The sequence below is a fragment of the Hippichthys cyanospilos genome, chromosome 2 (genome assembly GCF_059441005.1).
Source record: "Hippichthys cyanospilos isolate Australia breed blue-spotted pipefish chromosome 2, RoL_Hcya_1.0, whole genome shotgun sequence".
Taxonomy (NCBI): Eukaryota; Metazoa; Chordata; class Actinopteri; order Syngnathiformes; family Syngnathidae; genus Hippichthys; species Hippichthys cyanospilos.
In genome coordinates, this window is record NC_142370.1 from 30,101,424 (window position 1) to 30,126,128 (window position 24,705).

The window sequence follows — 24,705 nt, forward strand, 5'->3', positions numbered from 1 at the left end:
AAGAAGTGATGTGCGACTATAAATGCTAGCCTGGGTCTACTGAGCCATCACAAAAAATTTACTGGAGTTGACTTAACAGTCACATGAGATTAAAGTTGGAGAACCTGGGAATAAAGTCGGGCTCACATTTACGGGCGATTAGGAGACAGAAAAAGTGAGCAAGGGCGGACATTTTTGTCTTAGTGAGATTTTATGATTATTATTCAAAATGTTCCTGCCGATTAGGAATGTTCCTGGATATTCTTTAGGGTTTCTATTTGCTTTCTGTTTGTCCCTCTTTCTTTTTTCGAGCAATGGAGGCACAGAAGCTTCCATGTACCAGATAAAAGGTAAGCTTTGCTTTTTGTTCTTCTCTCGTCTTTCTTGTAGTATTTGCCATCGCAATGTCTCCTATTAGTGAACAAAAAACTATGCACCGTGTGAACAATTTGATTACAACTTTGAGAGGAAGAAAATAGCATTCATACATATGGTTGTCCATTAACTGAGCCAAAAAGGAAGGAATTGTAATTAGTGGAGATAGAAATAACTCATTCAATGCCAGGGACATATTTTCATGGTTTTTTTTTTTGTTTTTTTTTTTTTAAGAGTCCAGACATTAAATATCTATTACTTAAATCACAGATGTCAAACTCCAGTCCTCGAGGGCCGGTATCCTGCGTGTGTTCGAATCTTCACTCTCAAACGCACCTGATTCAAATGATTAGAATCATTTTCAAGCTATTGCATAACTTGCTAATAAACTAATCATTTAAATCAGGTGTGTTGGATGGAGAAAATCGGAAAACATGCAGTATACCGGCCCTCGAGGACTGGAGTTCGACACCTATGACTTAAATATTAAATTGATACTTAAGTACATTAAAAACATTAATTTCCAGATAAATAAGTATTAAATTGATACTAAAGTATCTGGCATTGAATGCATGGACTTTTAAAAAACGTGAAAGTACGTCCCTGGCATTGAATGAGATAACAAGCTTTTGTAGTTGTACAAGTTTGTAGAAGTGTGTAAACATGGAAATGAAGTCATAACATTATGAAAACATGTAATAATATGAGGAAATAATGAGTCATTTGGACGAGGTCTTCATTTGAAGTCATTTAAGTGTAATTTGAAATAATGTCAGTCTTTCGTGAGACTGAAAATGTAATTCAAAATTCAGGAGTTTTATTGTCATATGCAGAGTAACACCACACAATGAAATTCTTATTCTATGGTAGCAAAAGTAGTTCACATAGGGTAAATTTAGAGGAAACTCCCACATTACCTCCAAAAACATGCGTGTTAGGTATGTTGGCTACTCTATAAATTGTCTTTAGATTGGCTGGCCAATTCAAGGGGCACCAAGACAGCTGGGTTAGGATCCAGCAGGCCCGCGATCCTTGTGAGGACAGGCGCTTATGATAACAGATGTGTGAATTTTACAGAGAGAAAAGAAAGGTCAAGATCACCATGAATCGACCTTTGATAGCGGCTTCATAAAAACAGAAAGCTCGGGGCTAAATTTGCTTCAAATGATTCCAAAGTATATTTCTGACACGTGATATCAGAATAATGCTAGATTACTCAGTTATGCTTATTTGCTTCTCAGGTTTGTGTTCGTACAAGGACAAGTACTACAAGCCCGGGGATTCATTCAGGAGAGGCTGTGACAAGTGTTATTGCCACAACTTTGGCTCCTACTGCTTTGCGTGAGTAGCCCACATCATTCACTTCAAATTTCACAAGCTGATTTCACTTATAAAAAAAGTCTCAATGGAAGTATGGGGGGTGGGTGCTGTCATAATGCCAGTTTCGCATCGTGTTTCACGGTCTTGTCTCACCTCTTTCCAATCAGGCCCGTGAAGCCCACCTCCTGGCCAAGGAAGTGTCAGCGGTTCACGACTGAGTGCGGTTACAAGGTGGTCTATAAAGGCAGTCCTCTGGTAGCATGCAGAGCATACAGCTGGATAGGATGAAAGGCGACTAAAAACAAAACAAATGAAAAAAACAATGGCTTACCGTGATGATACTACCTCAGCGTGTTGTTTTTTTCAAACCTCGTCTTAGATATGAAGACGTGTCCGGTCAAAGCTCGCCATAAACTTTAGCATAGATGTGGACAAAATAATGCTGCTGCATATCAGTATCAGGTATTACGGTCTTGTTTGGGGTATTTTTGAAAATGAACTATATATGTGTTGAGAAAATAGATGAATAGAATATATGGATATTGACCAGATGATGACTAGATGGATGGATTTCAATGACATTGTACTCCTTAGTTGTAGTCTATATTTACAAAAAAATAAATAAATCACCGCAGATACTTGGTCACGCTGTACCCACTTAGTATCCACCATTTGTTTATGATAGTGTCTTGTACAATATATGTATGTTAGAAAAATTGCATATAGGTTATGCTATTTTTGTTATGCAATCACTTAGTATGTTTGTTATGAGATGAGAATGAAAATCAATTGTTTACATTGCTGCCAAATGTCTTCCCGGTCCTTCAGGGCAGCAATGACTTGTATCTAGCGACCTCTTGATCGAATAAAAAGAGGGGGTTCGGGGAGATTGCTTTAGCAGTAATGCATTCGTGCTGTCCTCCTCCGTTCTCCTCATGCACGAGAAAGAAAAATGCCTGTTCTCCTTCTTTGTGTATGTTTTCTCACAAATGTCTAACAGGTGAACCTGAATATGTACCTTTAATATTATTGAACCAATGCCATATTAAGGGACATTGTATGATTTTTCCTGCGGGTTATATCAGGAGGTAAGCCAAGGGTGAAGGAGGCACTGTGCTGCAGTGGCCCTCCTTCTTGGGTAATAATCCAACATATCAAGTAAAAAGTCAGAGAAAGCGGCAGCCTCATCCAACAGGAAGTGGTATTTCTCCACCAGAACGTCATACAGCGTCCAGATCTGCAGTGGTCCAACTCGGCGCAGGTCGCCTAGGTAACGACAAACATTGACGCAAGTGATATTGTCTTTCTGGTTTTCTTGCATCTGTTATGATTGTACTTAATTGCACACTTGTTTACAGTAGTACACTTTTTTTTTTTTTTTTTTTAGTTATCTTGCAATCAGCAAAACAATGATGTGGAGTCTGGAATATTTGATGCCTTTGTCATTATAATGTATGCCGTGCGGGCTTAACCAATCACCCAAAATCTGCTGGAAGAGGCTTCAGCTAACCCGTAACCTTTTGCCCGAGTCAGATGACACAGAGTCCAGTGACCCATGTCCCTGAACTGGATCGACTGTATCGTGAGGTATATGAAAATCCCACCCCCTTTTTTTCTATGCTACCTCGTCATCATTCATGCTAATTTTCACACATAGCCTAACACGCATAATTTTTTGAATGTGGGTGGATGCTGGATTAGGCAGATAACACTAGTCACCGTGCCGCCTTGCCCGAGAAATGGTATAATAAAAATCCTGAAATAAATATCATTTCAAAGACAGGTTCTGTATTACAATTGGAGATTGAATGTCACAGAAATAAATGCAATCTTACCTCCGTGGCTGAAGTACGCTGTAGAGTACTTTCCAGACATAGCGACGGCTGGTGGGATTTTACCAAGCAGCTCCATGATCTGGGCGATATGATCTAAGCATATACCGCACATCATATGATTGTGTTATTGACGGATATGGTGGATACTCTCTATAAGGTCATTGAATCACTGTAATGGACACGTACCTTCCTCCAGAGAGAAGGAGGCACCTGCTTTGGGTTCAAACAGAGAGTCTCCTGTGAGTAACTCAAAGGCCTGAGGAAATGCAGGAGAAGATTGCATCGTGAATAGTGTGACCTCGCGAGTCTTCAAAATAACCTGCGGAGCTTCCCCCTACAGAAAAGATGAGGCATCCATGTTGATCAGTTTTGCCTTCTCACACAAACAATAATTTCATTCTTCCTTTTTCTTTACTGCTTGTACTTATCGGGGGACAAAGGGGACACTGACTATTTTGATGGCCGGAATACAAAACCTCCTATCTGGAAAATAACACAAAAAAAAAACACTTAAGGTTTGAAAAGATGGAGTCATATTTGTTCTTCACATTTCAAATGCGAAATCTAAAAATGTGCGTGGTTTTATTTCTTTGGCGAGACAGATGAACTAATGCAAAGTATATAGAAAGTGTGCAGGGGAGCATCTAAATCCTTGGAATCACCGTATTATATTTTTAAACTCATCACATTGAAGTGAACCGCTTTGAGGGTGCAGAGATGCATACAAAGAATTCGGGTTGGGGGGAAAAGTCGACCAAGTCGGGTCCGTCAATTTTAAATATTGGTCGATTAAAAATGTCCACCTTATTCTACACGGACCTTTGTTGCAAATGCACAAAGTGTTGCAGTGGCGTCAAGGTAGAAAGACACCCCAAAGAAAGTGAAGGAGGGAGCATTTCTAATTAAAAAAAAAGAGTGGAAAAAAATAAAGTAATATTCAATATTTGCAGTGTGGAGCTAACATACCTATGCAGTAGGTTGTAAATGTTGCAGTGACTGTCTTGACTTATGGTCTGGCTGGTAATTAGTGTTTGTAGTTAGGGATTGCTAACTGGTTAGCATAGGCAAAGTTTGATACAACACATAAGGTGTTAAATACTATCACAAAAACAAACATATAACGAGTAGGTAAAGTAGTAGTAGTTAGTAGTTTTAGTAGAAGTCTTTTTTTTTTTTTTAGTAGTAGTCTAGAAGCTAGGTGGCGGTCTCTAACTGCCGACTAAACAGCGCTTTGTGTTCCTAACGTGTCAAGACTAGATTCCTTGGTTGGACATGATTAAAGTGGTCACTCTCAAGGCAGCGCAGACCTCCCTGTCATAGTTCTGCATGCAAAATGACCAAGATTGACTCTTGTCAGCCTCTGTGCATAGTTTTACTACAGATCACACAGGCTTTACACCGGTCATAAAAATCTGTAGAAAAGTCTGTAGGAAACTGTTTGGAAAAGTTTTTTTCTCTTTTCATATCGAGTATTACATTATTTATTTATAACTACATAAGTGTAACGGTGCCTGGATGAGCTAAATCCATAACAACTAGGAATGTACAAAGAAAATAATGAGGTGAAGAATGATTATAATGAGGTGAGATTAAAAATCTCGTTTGGAATTTTTACAACAAGCAATCTTCATTTCTCACCATGCAAGCGACGCTCCAGATGTCTGCTGGCGGGCCATACTCAGCCCCCAGTAAGACCTCCAATGAACGATACTGACGAGTTTGGATTTCCTCGCAGAAATGTTTATACTGCTCAGACAAACAAAGGATGCAAAGATGAATGAAAACTTCATGTAATGGAAACCATACTTTTGCTCACTTTTGTATTTTAAAGAGTAGTTAGTAGAAGTACCCCTGGGCCTTCTCTGCTGGCCTAACATAACCAGACATTATTATCCTAATTGTATTAAAACTCAATTTCTTATTCCCATATTCCGCGCTCTTTGTGTCATATTATTGTATATCCATTTTGTTATGCTCATTCCAGTGTTGCAGTTTTAGGTTAGAGTTTTTATCCAACCAGGATTCAGCTAACTTGTGTTGCCAGGCTGAATGAAATCTGCCCGGGTTCTTCAGAATCGGTGGGTGTCTGTACACGGTAAGTGAACGGGCACATACAGTTAATAGATGTTTGCAATAGCCAATCAGATCATGAGTTGGCGACAGAAAGGCTAGCTAGAAGGCCTCATGATGAACGTTGATATCTGCGCCCTGTAATTGGATGAATGAAATGGGAGGCAGCGCTTTGCAACCAAGCTTGGTTGCTCTGCATTAACAGTGTAGAAAACACTAGAGCCAGACTCAGGGTCCTTTAGAAGAAAAATCAAATAAATCTTTCTCCAGCCGTGGTGTCATTAATGATGCTATTATGAGGGGTATTTTTTCAAGTAGGAAATCACTAAAGGCCTAAATGTGGAATGCACACACACACACACACACACACACACACACACACACACACACACACACACACATATATATATATATATATATATATATATATATATATATATATATATATATATATATATATATATATATATATATATATATATATATATATATATATATATATATATATTTCCATGTGCTCTTTTTTTTGGCTCAGAATATCAATGTACATGCATAGTTAGACATATAATGTGCATTTTTATTGTTTAAATTTTTCATTTTTTCTTCCCTTGTGTTGGGTTAATATTGAAACTAGATCGAAGCAAGTCAAATGACTGACCACCCAGCAAGAACTGCCCAAGTCAGCAATCTTCACTGTGGCATCATGCACACGAGAAATCAGTTCCTCTTGACCTAGAAGAAAATCACAGGAAAAAAAAAGTATTTCATATTTAAATAATTGCCAGAAATAATTAAACTTAAAGAGAGAAGAGTTGTGAAATGATGCATACACAATATTCCTATATATTTTTCTTTGGATGGCAAACGTAACTTCAAGCAAAAATAAAAAATAGTATAAAGTATGATGGAATACATTGCATCGAATGTAAAAAGAACACTTTCATGTGTTTCTTCCGACTGTGTCACTCTTTGATTTAATTTAATTCATTTAAATCAGCAGCTGCAGCTAAAAAATAAACAAAGTATGCCTGTGGATTCAGCCTCTTTTCCATTTGGTGCACTGGACATAGTGCTGTTGCCCACTGATCCCGTGTGGGACGGCTTTTTTGGACACAGCAGGATGTTCTCTGGCTTGATGTCTGCGTGAATGATTTTACACTGAGTATGAAGGTAATCCAAGCCCTGCAGAACCTAAAATATATATAAAAAAAAGACACATTAATACTTTTTAGTTGATAAAAATGTGTTTTCACCATACGTGTTTTTGTACTTTTCCTGCGGTTCATCATATAAAAAATTATATAAAAACTATATAGTAATAGTAGTGTATACTGTAAACATTTATTTGTTTTGGTTAAGAACATTCACGTCACCCAAGTCTGATTAAAAAAAATAATGCAGTAGTTTTGTGAGAATATCTTTACAGTTTGGAAAAGCAAACTGGGCCAAAAGTGAGATCTTTCCCACTTGCATGCAGAGTCAAAGCTTTTAATTCTAAGTAGTTATTCTGTGGTGTTTTTTTAGAGTGATTGTTTGTTTTTTGTTATAGCTCACCATCAAAAAATAACATGAATGAATCTAAAATGAAAAGCTGTTCTAAAATTTACCTGTGTAAGTATCTGTTTGACATATGGCTGTAACAGTCTTGGATTCCCAGAATGCATCTGCAAGCTTCTCAGGTCCGGTCCAAGCAACTCCATAACCAAACACGTGTCTAATCAACTCTCATAAGGGTTCACTCAGTGACCAGAAGTGCAGTTGAATCTCTAATATGTTCTGAAATGCATTTTTAACAGATATACTCAGGTTAGCAAACACATTTTCCCTTAAGAAGAGAAAATACGATGTATTTCATTTCTAACAAACTATAAAAGGAAATGACAGGGGTGAGCCAATGAATGAAAAACTTGAAATGCATTATGATTAATTGTAATATTCTTGTTTCATTATAAATGGTGATGCTGTATTTGTACTACTGTATTTTGGACAGTATTAAAAAAGACTAATACATTTGAAGTTGTGTTTAAAGTTATCTAAGTATATACCATGATTTTATTGGTTCTGCTCACTTGGGAATAGAATAGAAAAATTGACACCCCTGCATTAAAGTAACGTGATTCCAAAATGAGAGCACTTTCAACAGAATTGACAAAATCGAAGACTGCGTACAGCAGTTACAACGACTGGATCAAGCTAGTTTGTGAGGATACGAATGCCGTTGTCTCCAGACAGCTTGAACTCGTCCAGCAGACGAACAATCCTTTGACTGTGCGGATGCCGGCTAGCGGGACCAGCGCTCTGTACGATGACGAAAAGTGTGAAGAGAAATTAAAGGGTGGGGAAAGTTTAAACATTTGAGAAGTAAAAACATTTGGACTGACACATCGTAGGAGAGTAAGTTCATCCTGTCCTGCCTGAGCGAAACCAGCTCCGCTCTTCAGAATTTTCACTGCAACATGTCCACCCAATCTGAAAAGAGAACATTTATTCGGATTATTTTTATCATTGATATTAATTCAATAATAGTTTGTGATGGGCAAATGAAGCCCCTTGAACTAATTTGATCGTTTTTATGTTGCTGTAGATAGCACTTGGTTTAAATATACAGTGGAAATTGAAAGTATTTCCGTTGCACTAAGCTTTATTTTTAAACCAAGAGCACCATCTTGCGCAATGCCTACCCAAGCGTTATCAGAAAAGGAGACCTCTCGAGGGCCAGTATATTTTCACGCATATTTCAAGGCCTACAGAATATTGTGTGCTATGTCTATGTAAATATAGGTGCTGTCATATGAAAGATTGATTTCCATTCCTTACTTAGAATTGCATGTAGGTAATATCTTTGTTGTATGTGTGGAAACACTGCCATCCAATGGTCAGTCACAGTTATCACTACAGTGCTCAATTAGCTTATCAGCATTAATCAAGAATTGTATTATTCATTATTGTTCGTACTATTTTGAAAGATGAGAATCCTCGTCCTTAGCACTAAAAAAGTTAAAATGTCCTTGAGCAAGGCATGAACCCCATTACATTCCTCGTGAACTCGCCAGCGCCCTCCATTGTTATTGCTGTATGAATGTGTGCAAAAAGGTGAAAGTGTTTCGAGCGCCATATGGTGTTGAAAGCTGCTCTATATAAACACACTTCATTTTAGTGATGAGCAAATGAAGCCTCATGAACTACTTGAAATATTTTGTTCCTCTAGATGGCACTCTTGGTTTAGAGGCGCAGTGTTTCCATGGCACTAGCACTTATTTTGAAACATAGAGCACCATCTAGTGGACTGAAACAAAAATCACAAGCAAAGTGGTTCATGAGACCTCATTTCCCCATTCCTATTCCAAATACTATTTTATTTTTTTATCATAAGTGGAAAAGTGTAGAGCTACCTGAGGTCCACGCATAGCCATACTGTGGCAAAGTAACCCCAGCCAAGCTTGGAAAGCACCTTGTATCTTCTGTTGAATGTGTCACCTATCTGCACAGGGTGATAGCCACCTGAGGTTTAAGACAGGGAAAACAAATGTGGAGGATGACATTTTATGTTTTTTCCAATATTGCATCCCATCCCTTGCTGTATTGTATATACTGCAATGAGTCACCCATCCATTCATTGTCTGCTCTGCGTGTCCTCATTAAGGTCATGCCGGGGTGTATTCCAGGATACTTTGGGTGAGAGGCGGCATACGCTAAAGACTCGTAATCAGTCGTTGATTCAATTAGTCACAGTGTAATGAGCCTCACAGCAGTATTGTAGTAGATCACAAAAAACATAAAGACAATTCCAGTATTCCATCTCTTTTTGCATGACTTATCTTTTGTCAGCCGTCAACTGGAAGACAGACGTTGTTAGGATACCCCACATATCCGTCCCAGCAAATTAGCAGCAAATCCTACCCAGCAGTTTACTGGCAGTGGGCGGGGTATACCTTCAAATGGTTGCCAGCCAATCACAGGGCACACAGGGAAGGGCAACTATTTATACACCCAATCACACCTAAGGACAATTTGGAGTGTCCAACACAACTGCATGCTTTTGGAGTGCTCAAAGAGAACCTATGCAGACACGGGGAGAACATGCAAACTTCACATAGGAGGGCAGGGGCGAGCTCCAAAAACAACCTACTTAAGGCCTCGACTTTCATTTCAAAACGTCTCACTTTTTCATTTGTGTTTGTGCACATCTGCGCATCAGTGCAAAGTTAGCAGTGTTCAGCTGCCACATGAAGTAAATATAAGTGACTGAATTATTTAAAATACTTCATAAAATCAGAATTCCTCTCCAATGCTGATGCTTTAACTTTGAGAGCCCAAAAATGTTTATCATTTTAAACTGAATGAGATTCTTATAATCATCCACTATGAGCCACCAAATTGACATAGTAAATAGTTAACATAATATATTCCATCAGCCAGGCGTGAGAACTTCCTAAGTGAAAAATTATTATTATTAGCCCGTTGATAAATGAGCACAGTAATTGGGGAAATTAAGAAATGCCATGCCATACCATTACAGTATTCCTTTGGGTTCTCAGCGTCCTTGAGCCCCAGCTGCTTGAGGCATCCCAGGGCTTCGGAACTGAGGGATAACCCAGATTTACTCCTGACACACAGACACACACACGCACACACACACGCACACACACACACGCACACACACACACATATGTAAATAAAACAACAATGAGTCATTCTCATCATACCACCATCAAGGCCAAACAATCCTAATTTAGAGACACACTTTCATAGATAAGAATCTATTGTATATACTTGCATTCTTTTGTCATTAAAACGCATTTAATATTCGCAAAAGAATATTAGGGGTCTGCAACAAGCGGCTCTGAGTGCGGCTCTTTCATCCTTATTTTGCGGCTCACCGTGATTTGAAAAAAAAAAAAACAACATATAATGCTTGGTTCAGATTGACTTTGTGGACGGTGTAAAAAGCGACGCTTTTGAATTGCAGTCAATGAAAATGTCTGTGATTGGATGATAGGGCGACATCTACAGCACGTTTGGTGCCGTGCAACTTGAAATGTGACACAAGACAGCCAAAAAAGCTTCATGTGACATTTTTTAAATTGATTTAAAATGGAAAACAATAAGCATGCACATCCCGCTTAAAAACACCACTACACACACGTCCACATTTGGATAAAAGAATCCTAAATTATGTTGATAAAATTAAGAAATTCAGATTTGAAACGTCTAATATGTAGTTCTGTATCTTCTGAAATTATACTTGTTAATCTTCATTGCTTGAAAAATACAAATGTTGTTGGAAAAATCCCCAAAAGAGTTTAAAATATGATTTAAAAAAAATAAGGTGGTTAGCTCAAAAATCAACAAAAAACAAGTCTGCATGAAGCCACATCTCAAAATCTCAAAGACATGAGTCAACCAAGCTTTGTGCAACATTGCACTTTTTAACTTGCTTCAAAAAAAATTAGACTTGCAACTCACGCGTGACGTTGAAGAGGGGTGGCGTAGCGTGAGCGCCGTCTCCTCTCCATCGCGTTGGACCTGCAGAAACAACAGCGGTCCAAGAAGTGCAACACTCATATCTCTAATGACTCATAGCCTCCATTCAACCTAACAGAAATTGAAACTCTTTCTGGCCAAGGTCCCAAATTGTATTTCTTCCTTTCTGTCTGGCTGCTGCTTAATTTCAAAAATGAGTCTGACTAAAAAGAGCACAAGGTCTAACAGCTGCAATTGCATATTTTCTTTTCTTTGATAGCAATTCTGACCTTGATGCCTTATGGGTCACTGAATCCTGGCATGAGAGCGGGATCCCCATCCTCCCACAAACCAAAAATAGAAAGGCGGAAAGATATACTGTATGTAAAGGAGTAAATGAGAGACCCATGGGAATGTACGGGAGTGCGTGGCCTTCCCTCTAGTGCACAGCTGTTCAGTCAGATGATGCACTTAACTTGTGCTTGCACAGGCTCCTGTCCTATCCTTACCATAGATCGCAAGGAATCGCTATCATCTCAAAGCCGAAAGCTATAAGCGGAGCTACGCTCTTGTTTCGCTAACAGATTAGTGGTATTAAACTGGCACATACACTACAAAATGTTAACTCATCGCCCTCAGTCAGAAAAACCTCAAGGAACTTTACCTACAGTATACGTCAAAAGATTCGCCAAGACTTCTCATTCTGCTTTGTTTTCATGGCTTTTTTACGTTGAGAATTCTCACTTGAAGGCAACAAAACTACGAATGGAAAATGATGAGTGCTTTGCACACTTGGCTATTTCTCAATGAGCTTTGTGAGGTAGTCCCCTGAAATGCTTTAAACTTCATACGTATGCGTTATCAGGGTTAATTAGAGCAGGGGTTCTCAAACTTTTTGGAGTCAGGGACCCCCTTTAGAAAGCAAATTTTTCAAGGACCCCCATTGCAAATGCAATGAGCTATTTGCTCAGCAACATCTTCAAAGATGGCTGGATGAGACGATATCTTACCAGTCAAACATTCAGAAACAACTTTGTGATAAATGCAAGAAATAATGCACAGCTGTGAAATGAAAGTTATTCTAGTTCAGAAAGTTTTGTCCACATCATAGTTAACTGAGACAATACAGCCCCCCCCCCCAAAAAAAAATACTAGAAAAGCATAGTGAAGAATCAACGATACAAAACTGTTATGATCGAAATTCTGTAGTTTACCACATATTTCCATCAATATTTCTGCATCATGCCTATGACTTGTTTATTAATTTATAATAGAGGACATTATAAAGAATGAAAAAAGTGAATGGAAGGCAGTTTCCAAACTTTTGATTTGTACTGTGTAAGCCACACATAGACAAGTACAGATTGTATGCATTCTGCTGCACTAAAAATGCAAAGACAAGCGCAAACACTTGTTGACCTTTAACATGAACCACTTCCAGAATCTTGACTGAAATGTGACCTGCATTTATTTACAGTGACACTGCTAATTTAAGCTGGACATAAATTGAATTTATGTCTATAAAGATATCAATTTACAATTTTTTAGACCTCAAAGAGACGAGGCATGGGATGCTATCAGAATCTGACGGTATGATAACTAGCAAAAAATGTCACGGTATCGCGGTATTGAAAACACAATGCTAAAATATAGAATAAAAAAAAATGCTAGTCATTTTTCTAAATTATAGAAACTGTTATTTTAAACAAAATATATGATACATTTGTTACAATGACAAACATTTAGCATGCACAATACTATAAAAATAAACAAATACACAATATTTTGAAAAATGATTTGAAATTAACTATCGTCGAGTGATAGTACTAGTTTATTTCAAATCAATCATTCAATTGCGCCCTACCTCGACACATCACATAAAAGGCTCTGTAAACGTAGCATAAACATGTTAGCCACGTTAGCTGTGGTAGTTAGTTGTTAGTGTTGCTGAAGCCAACAAACCTCAGGAAGTGGACGTGATTGGCTACGGCAGCCAAAGAGTACTAGTTATATTGAGAGGAGGCTCGCTCTCTGTTCGGGTAGACGATTTATGAAGGGGAAAAAAAGCTTACAGTTTTTTGTTTTTTTTCAGATTTGGACGGTTTTAAATAACCGTGACTTTCAAAATCGGCTTATATTGCCATAACAGTTATTGGCCCATGCCTATGGGAGATACATTTTAAGCATTTCAGATTGTTTTATCTCACTTTTTTGTCACATCGAGGCATAGAGGTGTATTGAATTTGGCAATAAAAAAAAGGGCAATACAAAATAGATTGATATTAAAAAGGAAACTTTTTTTTTTTTTAAATCCAGGAACACTTTATTGTGACACATTCAGCCATTAAGGTCAGGAAAAGTGTGCATCTACATGTAAAAACAGTCACGACAATCAATAGTGACTTTGCATCAGCACGCAAGCTACAGGCAACACTAATGTGTATGTACAGGGTGAGAGCTTGCAAAAGTAACGAATAGCCCCCAAAAATGACATTTTAGTCAAGAGCTAACATAAAGTCTAAAATTAGGAAAGCTCTTTTGTTTCAAAAATAATAATAACATACAATTACAGTGGAAGGGCATCTCTCAGTGGAAAAAAAGGACTTTTCCCATCATAAACTATTAAATAAATAAACAATAAATTAAAATGTAAAAAAAAAAAAAATCACAGAACAAAGGTACCTTCATGAATCTAACACAAGACATTCAAATAAACCGGGCTGTTTTGTGGAAGACAAAAGCTGCAAAGAATTTGATGATTACATGACAAATCACAAAAATAATCTTGAACAAAACAGACAGGGGCAAAGCTTCAGTAAAGAAAAAGCGAGCCTGCACTTTGGCACAGAGGTGCTAAATGCTAACATCAGGATGCTAACAGCGAGAACAAAAGCCATTTGTCATGCCTGTCGACCTAATGACAAATATACAAACTCCACCATTGAAAACACTTATTCAAAAATGCTTTTAAGACAACCATCAGTTGTTTGCTTTACTTTTTGTTAGTAAAAAAAAAAAAAAAAAAGACCTTTCTCAAAAAAAAGACAGGAAATGATCTCGCTCATGTACAAATGTAATAATGGGAAATATTTTGTGATTTCTTAAACACGCATTGCACCTCATTTGTACCGATTTCCAAGGAGAGGAGGCCAAAATTATGTATTGAACAAATTACATGCTGGACGGATTCAATTTTGAACACGTGAGATTTTGATACAACCTTAAGAAAGGGTTTGGTTGAATTATTTGGTGTTTCCATGAGTGTGATTCTTCAGGGAAATTGTGACAATAATTAGGTGGTAAATTGGTACACACTGAATTGAGTAAGACTTTGACTGAAGCATCTTGATAAAGTCACGTTCTTTGTTGTTGTAAGACATCTATTATAATTGGCCGTCCAAGTCATGTCCTCTTGCACGTTGTCGTTTTTTCATCCACTGTGTCTTCTGAGGACTAATGCATGTACTTTGTACATTTTTTAGGAATGTTCTGTGTGTTTTTTTTCTTCAAAATCCACCAAGGGACGCAAACACTTCCTCATTGTTTCCCTTTCTCAAATGCTCCACTATGCCTCCTTTTTGTTAGTGTATAAAATTGTTCCGTTTTCCAAGAGATGGGATTGTTTTCCTTTTTCGAGTCTTTGTGGTTAAAAGGCAAAATGTATCCAAATGTTGGGTCATAGGTCTGTGACTTTGTTCTCAACGGCGGCAGCAATCTGTTGCAGTCTGTATCCAAGCTGCATCTTCTGGGCCGTGCAGTCCTCCTCGAGGGCTGTGATGATCTGATTGGATTAGATAGGGTCAAATTGAGAATACATATACAGCAGTGCCATGAGAAGTGCATAATTTACTAGTACTGCATTACAATATTGATTACTGTAATTCTCCAAATAGAACCCCCCTTTTTTTTGTGGAAAAAAAGGGGTTCTATTGCTCGCTTTGATGCTGACAGCCTAAAAGTTCCCGTTTGCACTGATCACTTTCGAACCAACTAAGCCAAATCGAATGTCTTGTGTTGTCGTCACTTTGCTTCATTTATCCTAATCTATGGTGAAAAGTTGCCTAAAATCTCAGTTTGTAGTCACGTAAAATTAAAAAAAAAAAGATTGTCAGAAAAATATAAAAATGGTCATTCATAATTAAATGTAAATGTTTTTTTAAATTACTTTTCTTTTATTTCTAGACATCTGGTGGAATTTGCTTCATATTCCATGCCTAGAAAGCGCCATATTGTCACATTAAATGATTTCGTGTCACTCACTTGATCATAGTACTTGTTGATGTACTTGTACAGCTCATGCAAAGCCACCAGGAAGTTGACCTCCCCAGCATAGTTCTGCATTGGAAGAGTGAAAACAGAGATCAAGCATCAGGGGGTGAAAGAGCCGCATTGGTTTCCATTCATAATTGATTTTAAACGCCACATCTCTCTCAAAAGGAAACCGCTATGAATGATTTACAGCTTCTAAGCAAAGACAACATTTTCCAACATGGGAAGACATGGAAGGTAACATACACGGGAGAGCTCTGCCAGAGCTGAGTTCATCTCTTGGTCACTGGCTGAGATGGTCTGACGGATGTCGGCATAGTACCTGGAGAAAGGGGCAGGCTAGAGGTGTGCCAAAACAAATCGATTCACCAAAGAAACAAACAAGCTTCATATATACTTGAGTGCCTCCCTTAAACTTATTATGATTTAACGTGTGATCTTTTAAAACCGTAAACAGCTTGGTTGATTTTCAACACATTTTCGGATTATAAGCCGCAACTTTTTTCTTATGATTTGAGCCCTGCAGCTTATCACCGGTTATTTTTTTGTGTTTGTTTTCTTGCTTGTCACCAGGATATGACTTGATGATGTGGAATGTGTTTGGATTTTTAATTTTAATTTTAAAATTTTTAATTTTGAGTTTGAAATGATATTTAACTCTGCAGTATTATGTCGGCGTTGTTGAAAATATCCATCCGTTTTCTATAGATATGTTGTTGTTAAAAAATGCAGGCATGTTCAGTCTGCTGAAGATATGATAGGTAAGCAGGCAATTAAAAAATAAAATGAAATAAAATACATCTACAATCTTTCTGCTTAAATATCCGATGTTTCGACCTGCGGCTTATAGTCCGGTATAGTTTATCCGTGACAAAAATATTTTTTTATGCTCAGTTTTTGCTGCTTCGGTTCATAGTCATTCAAATATGGTAAAAAAATTAATTGTTTTGCTAAATATGCGTCAGAGTTTTGTATGGGAGCCCCCGGTGCTAACATACCAAGCCAAATAAAGTAGATGTTTGTTGCAAAAGAAAAAAAAAGCAAACCCCTTGTCTAATGAAGCTTTAAGTCATCACCAGTGTAATGTGCAGCAGACAGCAGTGAGTGTGGCGTGTCTGCTTTGAGAGCATCCAAGCATGGAAGCCTGGCAGGCCTCGTCTACCCACTGTCTGACCCTGACAGATTTTCCCAGGCCTCCCTCTCCTCCATTGCAGAGCGCCCCGGGTCAGTTGCCTGCCCAACGTTTCCTACCTCTCCACCATCTGTTTGTAGCGCGGGATGTCTCTGGCGTAGAGCAACTTGTTGATGGGGGAGTCCTAGGAAAGGAAAACAAAGTGAAATTGTGCTCTGGATAAGCAGTGAAGTAGGGAATGTACTGTATTTACTGGCCTTTATTCTTTTATACAATACTGTATATTGAATGATTTAAGATGTTTAATGATCAAGAACTGTAATGAAGGATAGAGTTGCGCACTGTTTTAAGTACACATTTGCTTTTTCAAATGCATGGAAACAAAAACAGAAAACTGATGCATGTCTAGTAGGGATGGAATGAGACACAAATTCCATGAGAGGAGATCTCAAGAGATTAAGTCCATGAGACGAGAGATTTTCACAGATATTTGAAGTATAAATAAACGCCTACTATACATTTTCAGACTAGCAACAAAATGAACATCTAGGGTGCTGATGTAAACAAAAAAAGGAGTCAGAATCCGTCAGAGTTCATGTTAAATGCAATGTCTGTCTGAGCTTTCAAAATTTTACAATAATTGACGTCAAATGGAAAACCCAAATACTACCGCACAGGTAATTTTAAAGTATTTTAGTATTTTAAAAAAATAAATAAAACAACACTTTTTTTGCTCAGTGAAAATCATGTATACACAGAATATCAAGTAACACATTTACACGTATTATGAATGACCTACTTTTATCCTTTTTTTTTTTTTTAATCAACATTATTTTTTAAATTTAAATGTTAATCGTGATTTTAGACCGTTCTCTCCCCATAAATTTTGGTCAGTGAGACGAAGTGACCACAGGCCCACAGAATACACATTTGAGTCAGTGATCAGTGATCAGACAAGTGATCAGTAGGAACAGCAACTGTGTCAGGATGTTAGCTTGTGTAAACTCATTTCATACTCAATCACAGCCTTTGAAAATTAGTCCGACTCCACTCAAAGCAGTCAAGCGTTGCTAGCTAGTGGCTAATATAAGCAAGACACCGAGCCAAATGTTGGCAACACGCGCAGCACAATAAAATTTCAGCATAATGAAGTCTTTTTTCACACCTTGGACAAGTACAAATATAAACAATATTCTAAGCAACAGTTTATGCCATAGAAACTAAAAAGCCATGTCAGCCATTGTGTCATGTCCACAAAGGATTGCATATGGGAAGGTTTATTTTGAAGCGGGCTGGCCTACCCACAACGTTTGGCGGCTTGTTTTACTGTCATGCTGAGCATTAACCAGCAACACATTCTGCAGTGTACTCAGTGCAAAAAAAAAAAAAAAAAAAAAAACAGCCCAAAGAAAATAGATCCCGAGCCATGTAGGGAGAGACGAGAACTCCGATGGTGTTCTAGTCTCACAAGATCTCATTATAGAGATCTCGTCCCATCCCCAATGTCTTGTATTGGCTGTGAAAAGACCGTGCAGGTGTACTTTACATTGTGGCTGGAGAATAAGCAGTAACTGCAGTGACATACTGGTGGGGTGGTTTGAGATTGCACTCTACAGCAGTTTTATATGGACTGACTATGATTAGCTCACCCGTCCCAGTTTGTGGTCAGCAATTGTGCAGGAGTCCATAAAAGTCTGAGCGATGACAAACAACACAGCGTCCACGTGGTCAGAGGTCTGCACGTTGAAGATGAACTGCGGATTCTTCAGAATGTTGATCCAGAATCGCAGCGGTAAGCTGTTTGGTGAGACAATCACACGCATCAGCTCTATTGAAAAAAAAAAAAAAAAAAAAAAAAAACTAAGGGCGAGAGCCTTAAACAAACCCCTAAAGTAAACTGTATACAGCAGAAAAAGTGAGGAGTCTATTTGCTTTATTTATTCTACGCTTCTACACTTCCGCTTTTGGTTAGCGATAATGTTTTATTGAGTTATAAAAACGATGAAATTATCATTTTTGTTAAAGATGGCCATTACCTGTTGGTTTTCCAGATATGGATAGTCTCCGGGTCGTTGATGTTGTGCTGTAGGGCCTGCTCATCTAACAAGTCGAAAAAGTATTTGACAGCCAGAGGGACGGGACGACTGGTGCTGAGGATGGCCGTGAATAAATCATCCACAAACTTCTGCAGTGTGCCCTGACAAGGGATCAAGCAAAACAAATGGATCTGGGGGGATAGATTTCAGTCCGCAATAGTACATAAGTGTTGTGTGGATTTAAAAAAGCCATTGATCTGAATTTCTTGTTAATGAAACCTCTATATTAAAAGTCACCATCACAGGTTTACATGAAGGTGACAAAATAAAGTAATTATAGTAACTCTGGGGCGCTCTTCATTCGCGAGTGTTCACTCAATTACCTTCATTGAGAGGAGACGCGTAAGGTAAATTTCAGGGATGGCCTTGGCTCGCTCACCGCCCTTCTCCCTGACGCTGCCCCTTCTGTGTTTGGGCAGCTCCGACTCCTCGCTGGCTTTCACCAAATGCCACAGCTTGACACCTCCTTCCTCACCATCATCCAACATAGGAGTCTCTGTGGAAAAATAAATAGTTATAATACATTTCCCAAAGATAAAATGCACGTGAGTAAACTGCATTTAATTAGCACTGATTTCTCAAATATTTATTAACTTAAGTTTAACAGTTTTACTCACGTGTTAAAAGTCTCAAGATATCCAACAAGTACGGGTGCATAAACATCTGGTACTACCAAATTAATCCTGCGACACCGTACAAACATTTGAGTGTGTTCAACAGCGACCTCATGTGGTTACTTATTAGTAACGGGATTTATGGCTTAAAAGGGAGGCTGTTCATTCACAAATGAATTCACAAATTCACAAAAGACTCGATTGGTTCGTGAATGTCACATACACCACTATTTACTATCCATATTATTATTTTAGCTTACTGCAACCTGGGTATGGATTTGTATACTACTGTTTCTTTGCGGAAACGGACTCACTCTCTCCGGGCATGTAATCATGGCTGTCATGGAGGTGGTTTTTCGTGCTTCTGGGGATGAGGGCGACAGTGGCTCCATCAGGGACCTGCACCACACCGCAGGAGGAAAAACACACAATTGTTACCGTAAAAGCTTATAAAACAAACGCTTACAAGAACATTGTGTTTAGTTATACAGTGGGCCCCCGTGTTACGAGATTAATCCGGTTGGGCTCGTAAGGTGAATTCACCGTATGGCGGGCAATTCAACCTATATGTTAAATAGCTAATACATTTAGAACCCCAGGTAAAAACAACTAAATTGTGCATACATACACCAAAAATTGGTACCAAAATAGTATAGTAAGTGCTACTTATGTATAATATACATGTATACAATCAGAAAACATCATAAATAAAAAATCTAGAAAGGATTTATTTACCTTTGAGTGGCGCTTGTTATGCCCATATTCCCTAGTAAGAGTATCCTAAGATAGGCTAGCTTCGTATTTCTTGATTAGCTCCAGCTTGGTTTCCATATAAATAATCTTCTTACTTCTCTCTTTAACAACACAATCAATCTTGAGACCCATGGCTAAGTCTGAATTAAGCAGTAAAATGCACTATAAATACGCTTTTGTAACCACTCACGATAAAACAAAGCTTTACCATTCCGCCATTTTGAATCGAGTGAGGCCGACCAGTAGCAGACCAGCGTCTCTATGAGGAGACGCTGACCAAAAGCTGACTAGTATTGTAGTGAAGGGTTGCACGGAGGCATTAACGGCAACTGAAAATAAGTGCAATTACCTAAAAACGTCTGCAGATGGAGACAATACAAATACAGCCAAACCCCTAGGGTCATGACAGTTGTTTTTGTCGCAAAGCGGGGAAAATACCGTAAAGAGGGGACGAAAAAACTCATAAGACAGGGCCGTTGTAATCCTGGGGTCCACTGTACCTCAATTACCAGAATTTGTCTGATGTGCATTCACATTTGTGTATGTTTGTGTGACTGAGACTGACCTTGTAGTGTTGCAGTGTATTGAGGCGCTTCCACGAGCCCTGCACCACTGATGTCAGGTCCTCGTCTGAAAGGATTAGGTGACCTGCCACACCCGAGCGCCACTCTGGATGGAAAAAAGGAATTGTGTTATATGAGGCTGTTTCTCGGAGGTGCTGTACCCTCAAGGGTCTTGCAAATTAAGATGAGGAATCCCCTTGGAGACAATATTGTTCATTGATGTAACTCCTTCCCCCACTTTTTTCTTCTACTTTTCAGGAAAGAGGCCTTAAAAAACTACAAATTAGTCCACCCAAACCCTTAATTCAATGGTAAAGACTTTGCAGTGCGGTACCCCTACTATATTTTATTGTTAGCAAACAATATTAACAAAACTGTTTTTTTTAATTCGTAATCCGAAAAAAAAATTAACTTACCAAGGTGTAAGGAGTCCGCGTGTGGCCTCCGGGAAACGGATGTACCCTTCCAAGTTTGGTCCAAAAGTTTCTCCTTGACTTGAGTGATGGTGTCACAGTCCAGGACCTTGGCGGCCACTGTCTGCGTGGAAGCTGCTCCGCTAGCAGCTGCAGCTGGCATCACAACATTTAGAGTCTGCAATGAAAATAGAATTTTTAGCACTACAGAGGGTTGGATAAAAAAAAAAAAAAAAAAAAAAAAAATCGCTTTTACATCATGAATTAATAATAATAAGCTGCAACAATAATACTAATATTAACAGTCTTAAGCCAAACATCAAATCAGAACAATATCGGTGTCATATGGATTTGCTCTGACCAAGCTGCGGTATTCGACGTCCTCTCGCAGCAGCCGGTTGTCATTCAAGGTGTACTTGGCCTTTCCTGTCACAGCATCCACAGGACCCTTGTCCACCTGATGCTTTATTGCTCGGAACAGCATGTAGAATGACTCCCCTGCTGATTCCTGCCCAGGAATCATTATGGAGGGTCAACAATGTCAGAAGCCAACAGAATTTAATGCAAGACTCATTCGGTGACTGTACTGAGTGAAGTTTCAAGCGTCTAACAAGCAGATAGCATACCCGCAGAAAGTTGAAGAGGCAAATGGACATCCAGTTTGTTAGGAGCTTCTCAACCACAGATTCAGTTCTAGAGGGAAAAAAAATAACATACATCAGAATAATCATTATTGTGCAACACTTAAATGGGCAACTTTGTTGCTCTTCTGACCTCCTAAGCATCAGCTTTGGGTTTTTGGCCACATACTGTTCCACCAGGTCATTAAGTAGAGTCTTCAGGATGTCGGTGAAGTACTCCAATTTACCATGGAGGGCTACAGTCAACAGAGAGGCCACGTAAGCTCGATCCCTTGGGGAAAATGTTTGCTGGGCCTCCAGTGTGTGAATGAACTGCAAAAGCAAAAAAAAAACAAAAACAAAAAAACACTGACTGAATGTCTGTAGAATAGGTAAAAATTAAAAAGTACACTCTCTTTGTCCCTGTAGTTTGTACTTTAGGTAAAAACAAGAAAATGTCTGTCTCTATAAATAAATTAAAACTAAATAAAAAACAATCAATATAAAAATATAAAAACAATAAATAAATAAAATAAAGGAAAAGAAAACTGGAGAACTGCTGATCCTGACCTTGGTGAGAAAGAGTTTACTGTTGAGAAGATTAGACAGCTGAACAAGCCCTTGTTCCACTGTCTGCCTCCTGCTTTCCGGAACGTCCAAATCTTGTCTCAGTGGTGACTCCCGGTGGCCAGGAAAGAAAATGCGCTCTGCATAGGCCTTGTATTCCAGGAAGGGAATACCCGAGCCCACCAAATCACTGGACATGTCCATCATCTCTGTCATCAGGTCTGTTGGGAATCAAACAAAAAATTGGGGCATTCTAAAACAGTACCAGAAATGTAAAAATCCATACCTGTGAACTCCTTCTTGCAGCGGTCTCGAACACTGGTCTCCAGATTCTCCAACTGGATCTGGACCTTTTTATAATCTCTCATGGCCTGTTTGCTCTTCTTCCTGGTAATCAACAGATATATGAATACACAAAATCCAAACACCCTTAAAACATCATAAAGTTGTGGAGAACATCTCACAAAATAATTTACCTGTAAATGAGCACTATTATGAGCACAATGAGAACAACTATCGAAGCTCCAACCCCGACTCCCACTTGGGCCTCCAAGGGAAATATGGAAAGGGCATTGCTGTCATACTGAACCCTACCCAAGGAGAAGTTCATGTTGCCCATTTTCACCTGATAAACACAAGAACAGAATGAATGGTAGGTCACATGGTCCATTCAAGATTCAAGAGTTTTACTGTCATAAGCATAGCATCACTACACAAGGAAATTGTGCAGACTATATATTCCACAATCGAGCAAATAATAAAGTAGGCAAAAATAAAAAAATAAAAAATCAGTGAGAGCAATACTGGGCCACTGCGTTGGGTGCTCCATTAAAGTCTGATGTATTTGCATAATCAAAACATTCTGGACTTTAGGGGTCATACAAGTGCATGTATATAGTGGTAAGTAGTGTACTGTCTTGTGTGCAATTTGTATCATCATGCGTAAAACATTGAAAAAAAAATTGGGAAAAAACTCCACTATTCTCTTTACAAACAATGTAATTTAGTTTTACCAAAACTTTAGTAGTTAAAGTAAAGTAGGTCGAGAAAGCCTGACCAAAAATGGTCAATCGAGGGAGCTTGGTTGGTGGAAAAGATCTTGGGGCAAAAACGTTTTGGCACCTGTGATCTCCATTCTTACACAACAGTCTTTGATTCTCCGAGATCTACAAATTTGAGGCGCAGGTTTGGAAATTAGGATTTGCGTTACTCACAGTAAACTCAGGCAAACTGTCCATAACCTCTTTTTTGTGACTGGCCGACGGCTGCTTGCCCGGTGGTTCACAGTACAAATGGTTATGGGTTAGGGTCTTCACTGAACATACACCATCACCGATCCGAGCCTGGACTTCATGTTTGTAGATGGCCAGATCCAGATTCTCTCCCTAAAAGGAAATGATTGTGAATAATATGCCTGGAAAGTCACACAAAACTGCAGTGAGATCCCAGTGTAATCCTCCCCCAAAAAATAGCTGGCACTGGCACTGAATTAACTCTTTCAGTGCAAAGCGTTATTGGAAAAGGAAACCTCGAGAGGGCCGGTATATTTAGCATTTTCTCTCATTTTTCAAGGCCAACAGAATATTGTGTGCTCTATCTATGTAAATATGGGTGCTACTATATGAAAGATTGACTTCCGTTCTTCAGTTAAAATGGATGTGTTGTAAGTGTGGAAACACTGCCATCCAATGGTCACAGTTAGCACTACAGTCTCAATTGGCTTATATTAGGTAAGCATTAGTCAAGGGTGACAGCTCTTCTCCATAACAAAACATACTTGACCAGGATTTTATCATTTATTTTTGTTATTATGATTTTGAAAAGACAAGAATTCTCGTCCATGGCACCGAATGAGTTAACAGTCTGCAAGTCATATCTAATACACACCTCCACAGAAATGATGCTGCCAGGTTTGTGGTGGTAAGGTTTGTCGGGATCATTGCGGTTCAGCATGTACAGTTTTGGGTTGGGTTCATAGCTGAATGCTTCGCCGCCCACAGTGTTAAAGTCAAAATGAAGACTGTCCAGCAAGAAATGAACTTTGACCCTAGCTCTCCTAGCATCCGGTCCCACAGCCGGCGTCGGGCACAGGATGAGAGACGAGCTGTTCACCGTACAGCGAGACTCATACTGGAGTAGGGATTGGAGACAATCAAGAACAAAAGAAGATAAATTCATTTGTAGCGGGAAAAAAAAAATTCACTTTACAAACCTGCTTGACATGGCAAAGTGAACCCTGTGAACAGTTGGCCTCAGGGATGATCCTTCGCCGTCGCTTCAGGGGTGGCTGCTGATCTTGTCTTTCATTCAATCTACCGGGGCTCCGCCTCCTTCTGGGAGGAAGAGAATCGGGTGGGCTGAGGGTGACCCGAATTTTTGGTTCTTGAACCACATCCAGGTTTTGACCGGTCACTCTGATGATTCTGCCTCCGCTGCGATGAAAAACAAAAAGAAAAAAAAAACCTTGATCAACTTATGCAGATTGTGTTCTAAGTCAGCGGTCCCCAACCTTTTTATTACCACGGACCGGTCAACGCTTGGGATTTATATTGCGGACCGGGTTACGTGTGCGTCACCTACTGACTCCTCGAAACCACATCATCCTCCTCACCTTTTAATATCAACAACAGCCAGAA

At 38.9% G+C, this 24,705-nt stretch overlaps 2 protein-coding genes and 1 long non-coding RNA gene across 6 annotated transcripts in view; 1 reads left to right on the plus strand and 2 right to left on the minus strand.

Moving 5' to 3' along the window:
- LOC148428205 (SRSF protein kinase 3) overlaps positions 1 to 13,000 on the minus strand; it is a 28,828-nt gene extending 15,828 nt beyond the window's left edge. The window contains exons 1-14 of one of the 3 annotated variants that reach the window (XR_015868609.1): positions 12,907 to 13,000; positions 11,046 to 11,105; positions 10,091 to 10,185; positions 8,972 to 9,080; positions 7,961 to 8,048; positions 7,790 to 7,877; positions 7,187 to 7,293; positions 6,608 to 6,770; positions 6,238 to 6,311; positions 5,148 to 5,255; positions 3,696 to 3,843; positions 3,510 to 3,602; positions 2,693 to 2,940; positions 1,828 to 1,969 (exon numbers count right to left, since the gene is read on the minus strand). Coding sequence is in view for 2 of the 3 variants with exons in the window: in XM_088441246.1 (XP_088297372.1) it covers positions 2,756 to 2,940; positions 3,510 to 3,602; positions 3,696 to 3,843; positions 5,148 to 5,255; positions 6,238 to 6,311; positions 6,608 to 6,770; positions 7,187 to 7,293; positions 7,790 to 7,877; positions 7,961 to 8,048; positions 8,972 to 9,080; positions 10,091 to 10,185; positions 11,046 to 11,105; positions 12,907 to 12,950 (1,362 nt within the window). In the remaining variant the exon portion in view is untranslated. Of the gene's footprint in view, positions 1 to 1,827; positions 1,970 to 2,675; positions 2,941 to 3,509; positions 3,603 to 3,695; positions 3,844 to 5,147; positions 5,256 to 6,237; positions 6,312 to 6,607; positions 6,771 to 7,186; positions 7,294 to 7,789; positions 7,878 to 7,960; positions 8,049 to 8,971; positions 9,081 to 10,090; positions 10,186 to 11,045; positions 11,106 to 12,906 lie in introns of those variants that run through there. The other 2 variants (XM_088441257.1, XM_088441246.1) reach the window with 2 other exon arrangements.
- Positions 114 to 2,552, plus strand: LOC148428206 (uncharacterized). Its single transcript, XR_015868617.1, has 3 exons — positions 114 to 329; positions 1,596 to 1,695; positions 1,842 to 2,552. It is a non-coding gene; the product is annotated as an uncharacterized LOC148428206 (long non-coding RNA).
- Positions 13,001 to 13,318: 318 nt separating the features above from the next.
- plxnb1a (plexin b1a) overlaps positions 13,319 to 24,705 on the minus strand; it is a 53,270-nt gene continuing 41,883 nt past the window's right edge. Inside the window, exons 21-39 of one of the 2 annotated variants that reach the window (XM_088407798.1) lie at positions 24,282 to 24,501; positions 23,957 to 24,199; positions 23,284 to 23,454; positions 22,546 to 22,694; positions 22,356 to 22,456; positions 22,073 to 22,290; positions 21,657 to 21,835; positions 21,509 to 21,575; positions 21,244 to 21,390; positions 20,886 to 21,060; positions 20,472 to 20,575; positions 19,468 to 19,552; positions 18,863 to 19,035; positions 18,480 to 18,640; positions 18,093 to 18,240; positions 16,563 to 16,627; positions 15,558 to 15,633; positions 15,303 to 15,377; positions 13,319 to 14,823 (exon numbers count right to left, since the gene is read on the minus strand). In XM_088407798.1, the coding sequence (XP_088263924.1) occupies positions 14,719 to 14,823; positions 15,303 to 15,377; positions 15,558 to 15,633; positions 16,563 to 16,627; positions 18,093 to 18,240; positions 18,480 to 18,640; positions 18,863 to 19,035; positions 19,468 to 19,552; positions 20,472 to 20,575; positions 20,886 to 21,060; positions 21,244 to 21,390; positions 21,509 to 21,575; positions 21,657 to 21,835; positions 22,073 to 22,290; positions 22,356 to 22,456; positions 22,546 to 22,694; positions 23,284 to 23,454; positions 23,957 to 24,199; positions 24,282 to 24,501 (2,662 nt within the window). In that variant the 3' untranslated portion in view covers positions 13,319 to 14,718. Of the gene's footprint in view, positions 14,824 to 15,302; positions 15,378 to 15,557; positions 15,634 to 16,559; positions 16,628 to 18,092; positions 18,272 to 18,479; positions 18,641 to 18,862; positions 19,036 to 19,467; positions 19,553 to 20,471; positions 20,576 to 20,885; positions 21,061 to 21,243; positions 21,391 to 21,508; positions 21,576 to 21,656; positions 21,836 to 22,072; positions 22,291 to 22,355; positions 22,457 to 22,545; positions 22,695 to 23,283; positions 23,455 to 23,956; positions 24,200 to 24,281; positions 24,502 to 24,705 lie in introns of those variants that run through there. The other variant, XR_015864756.1, reaches the window with a different exon arrangement.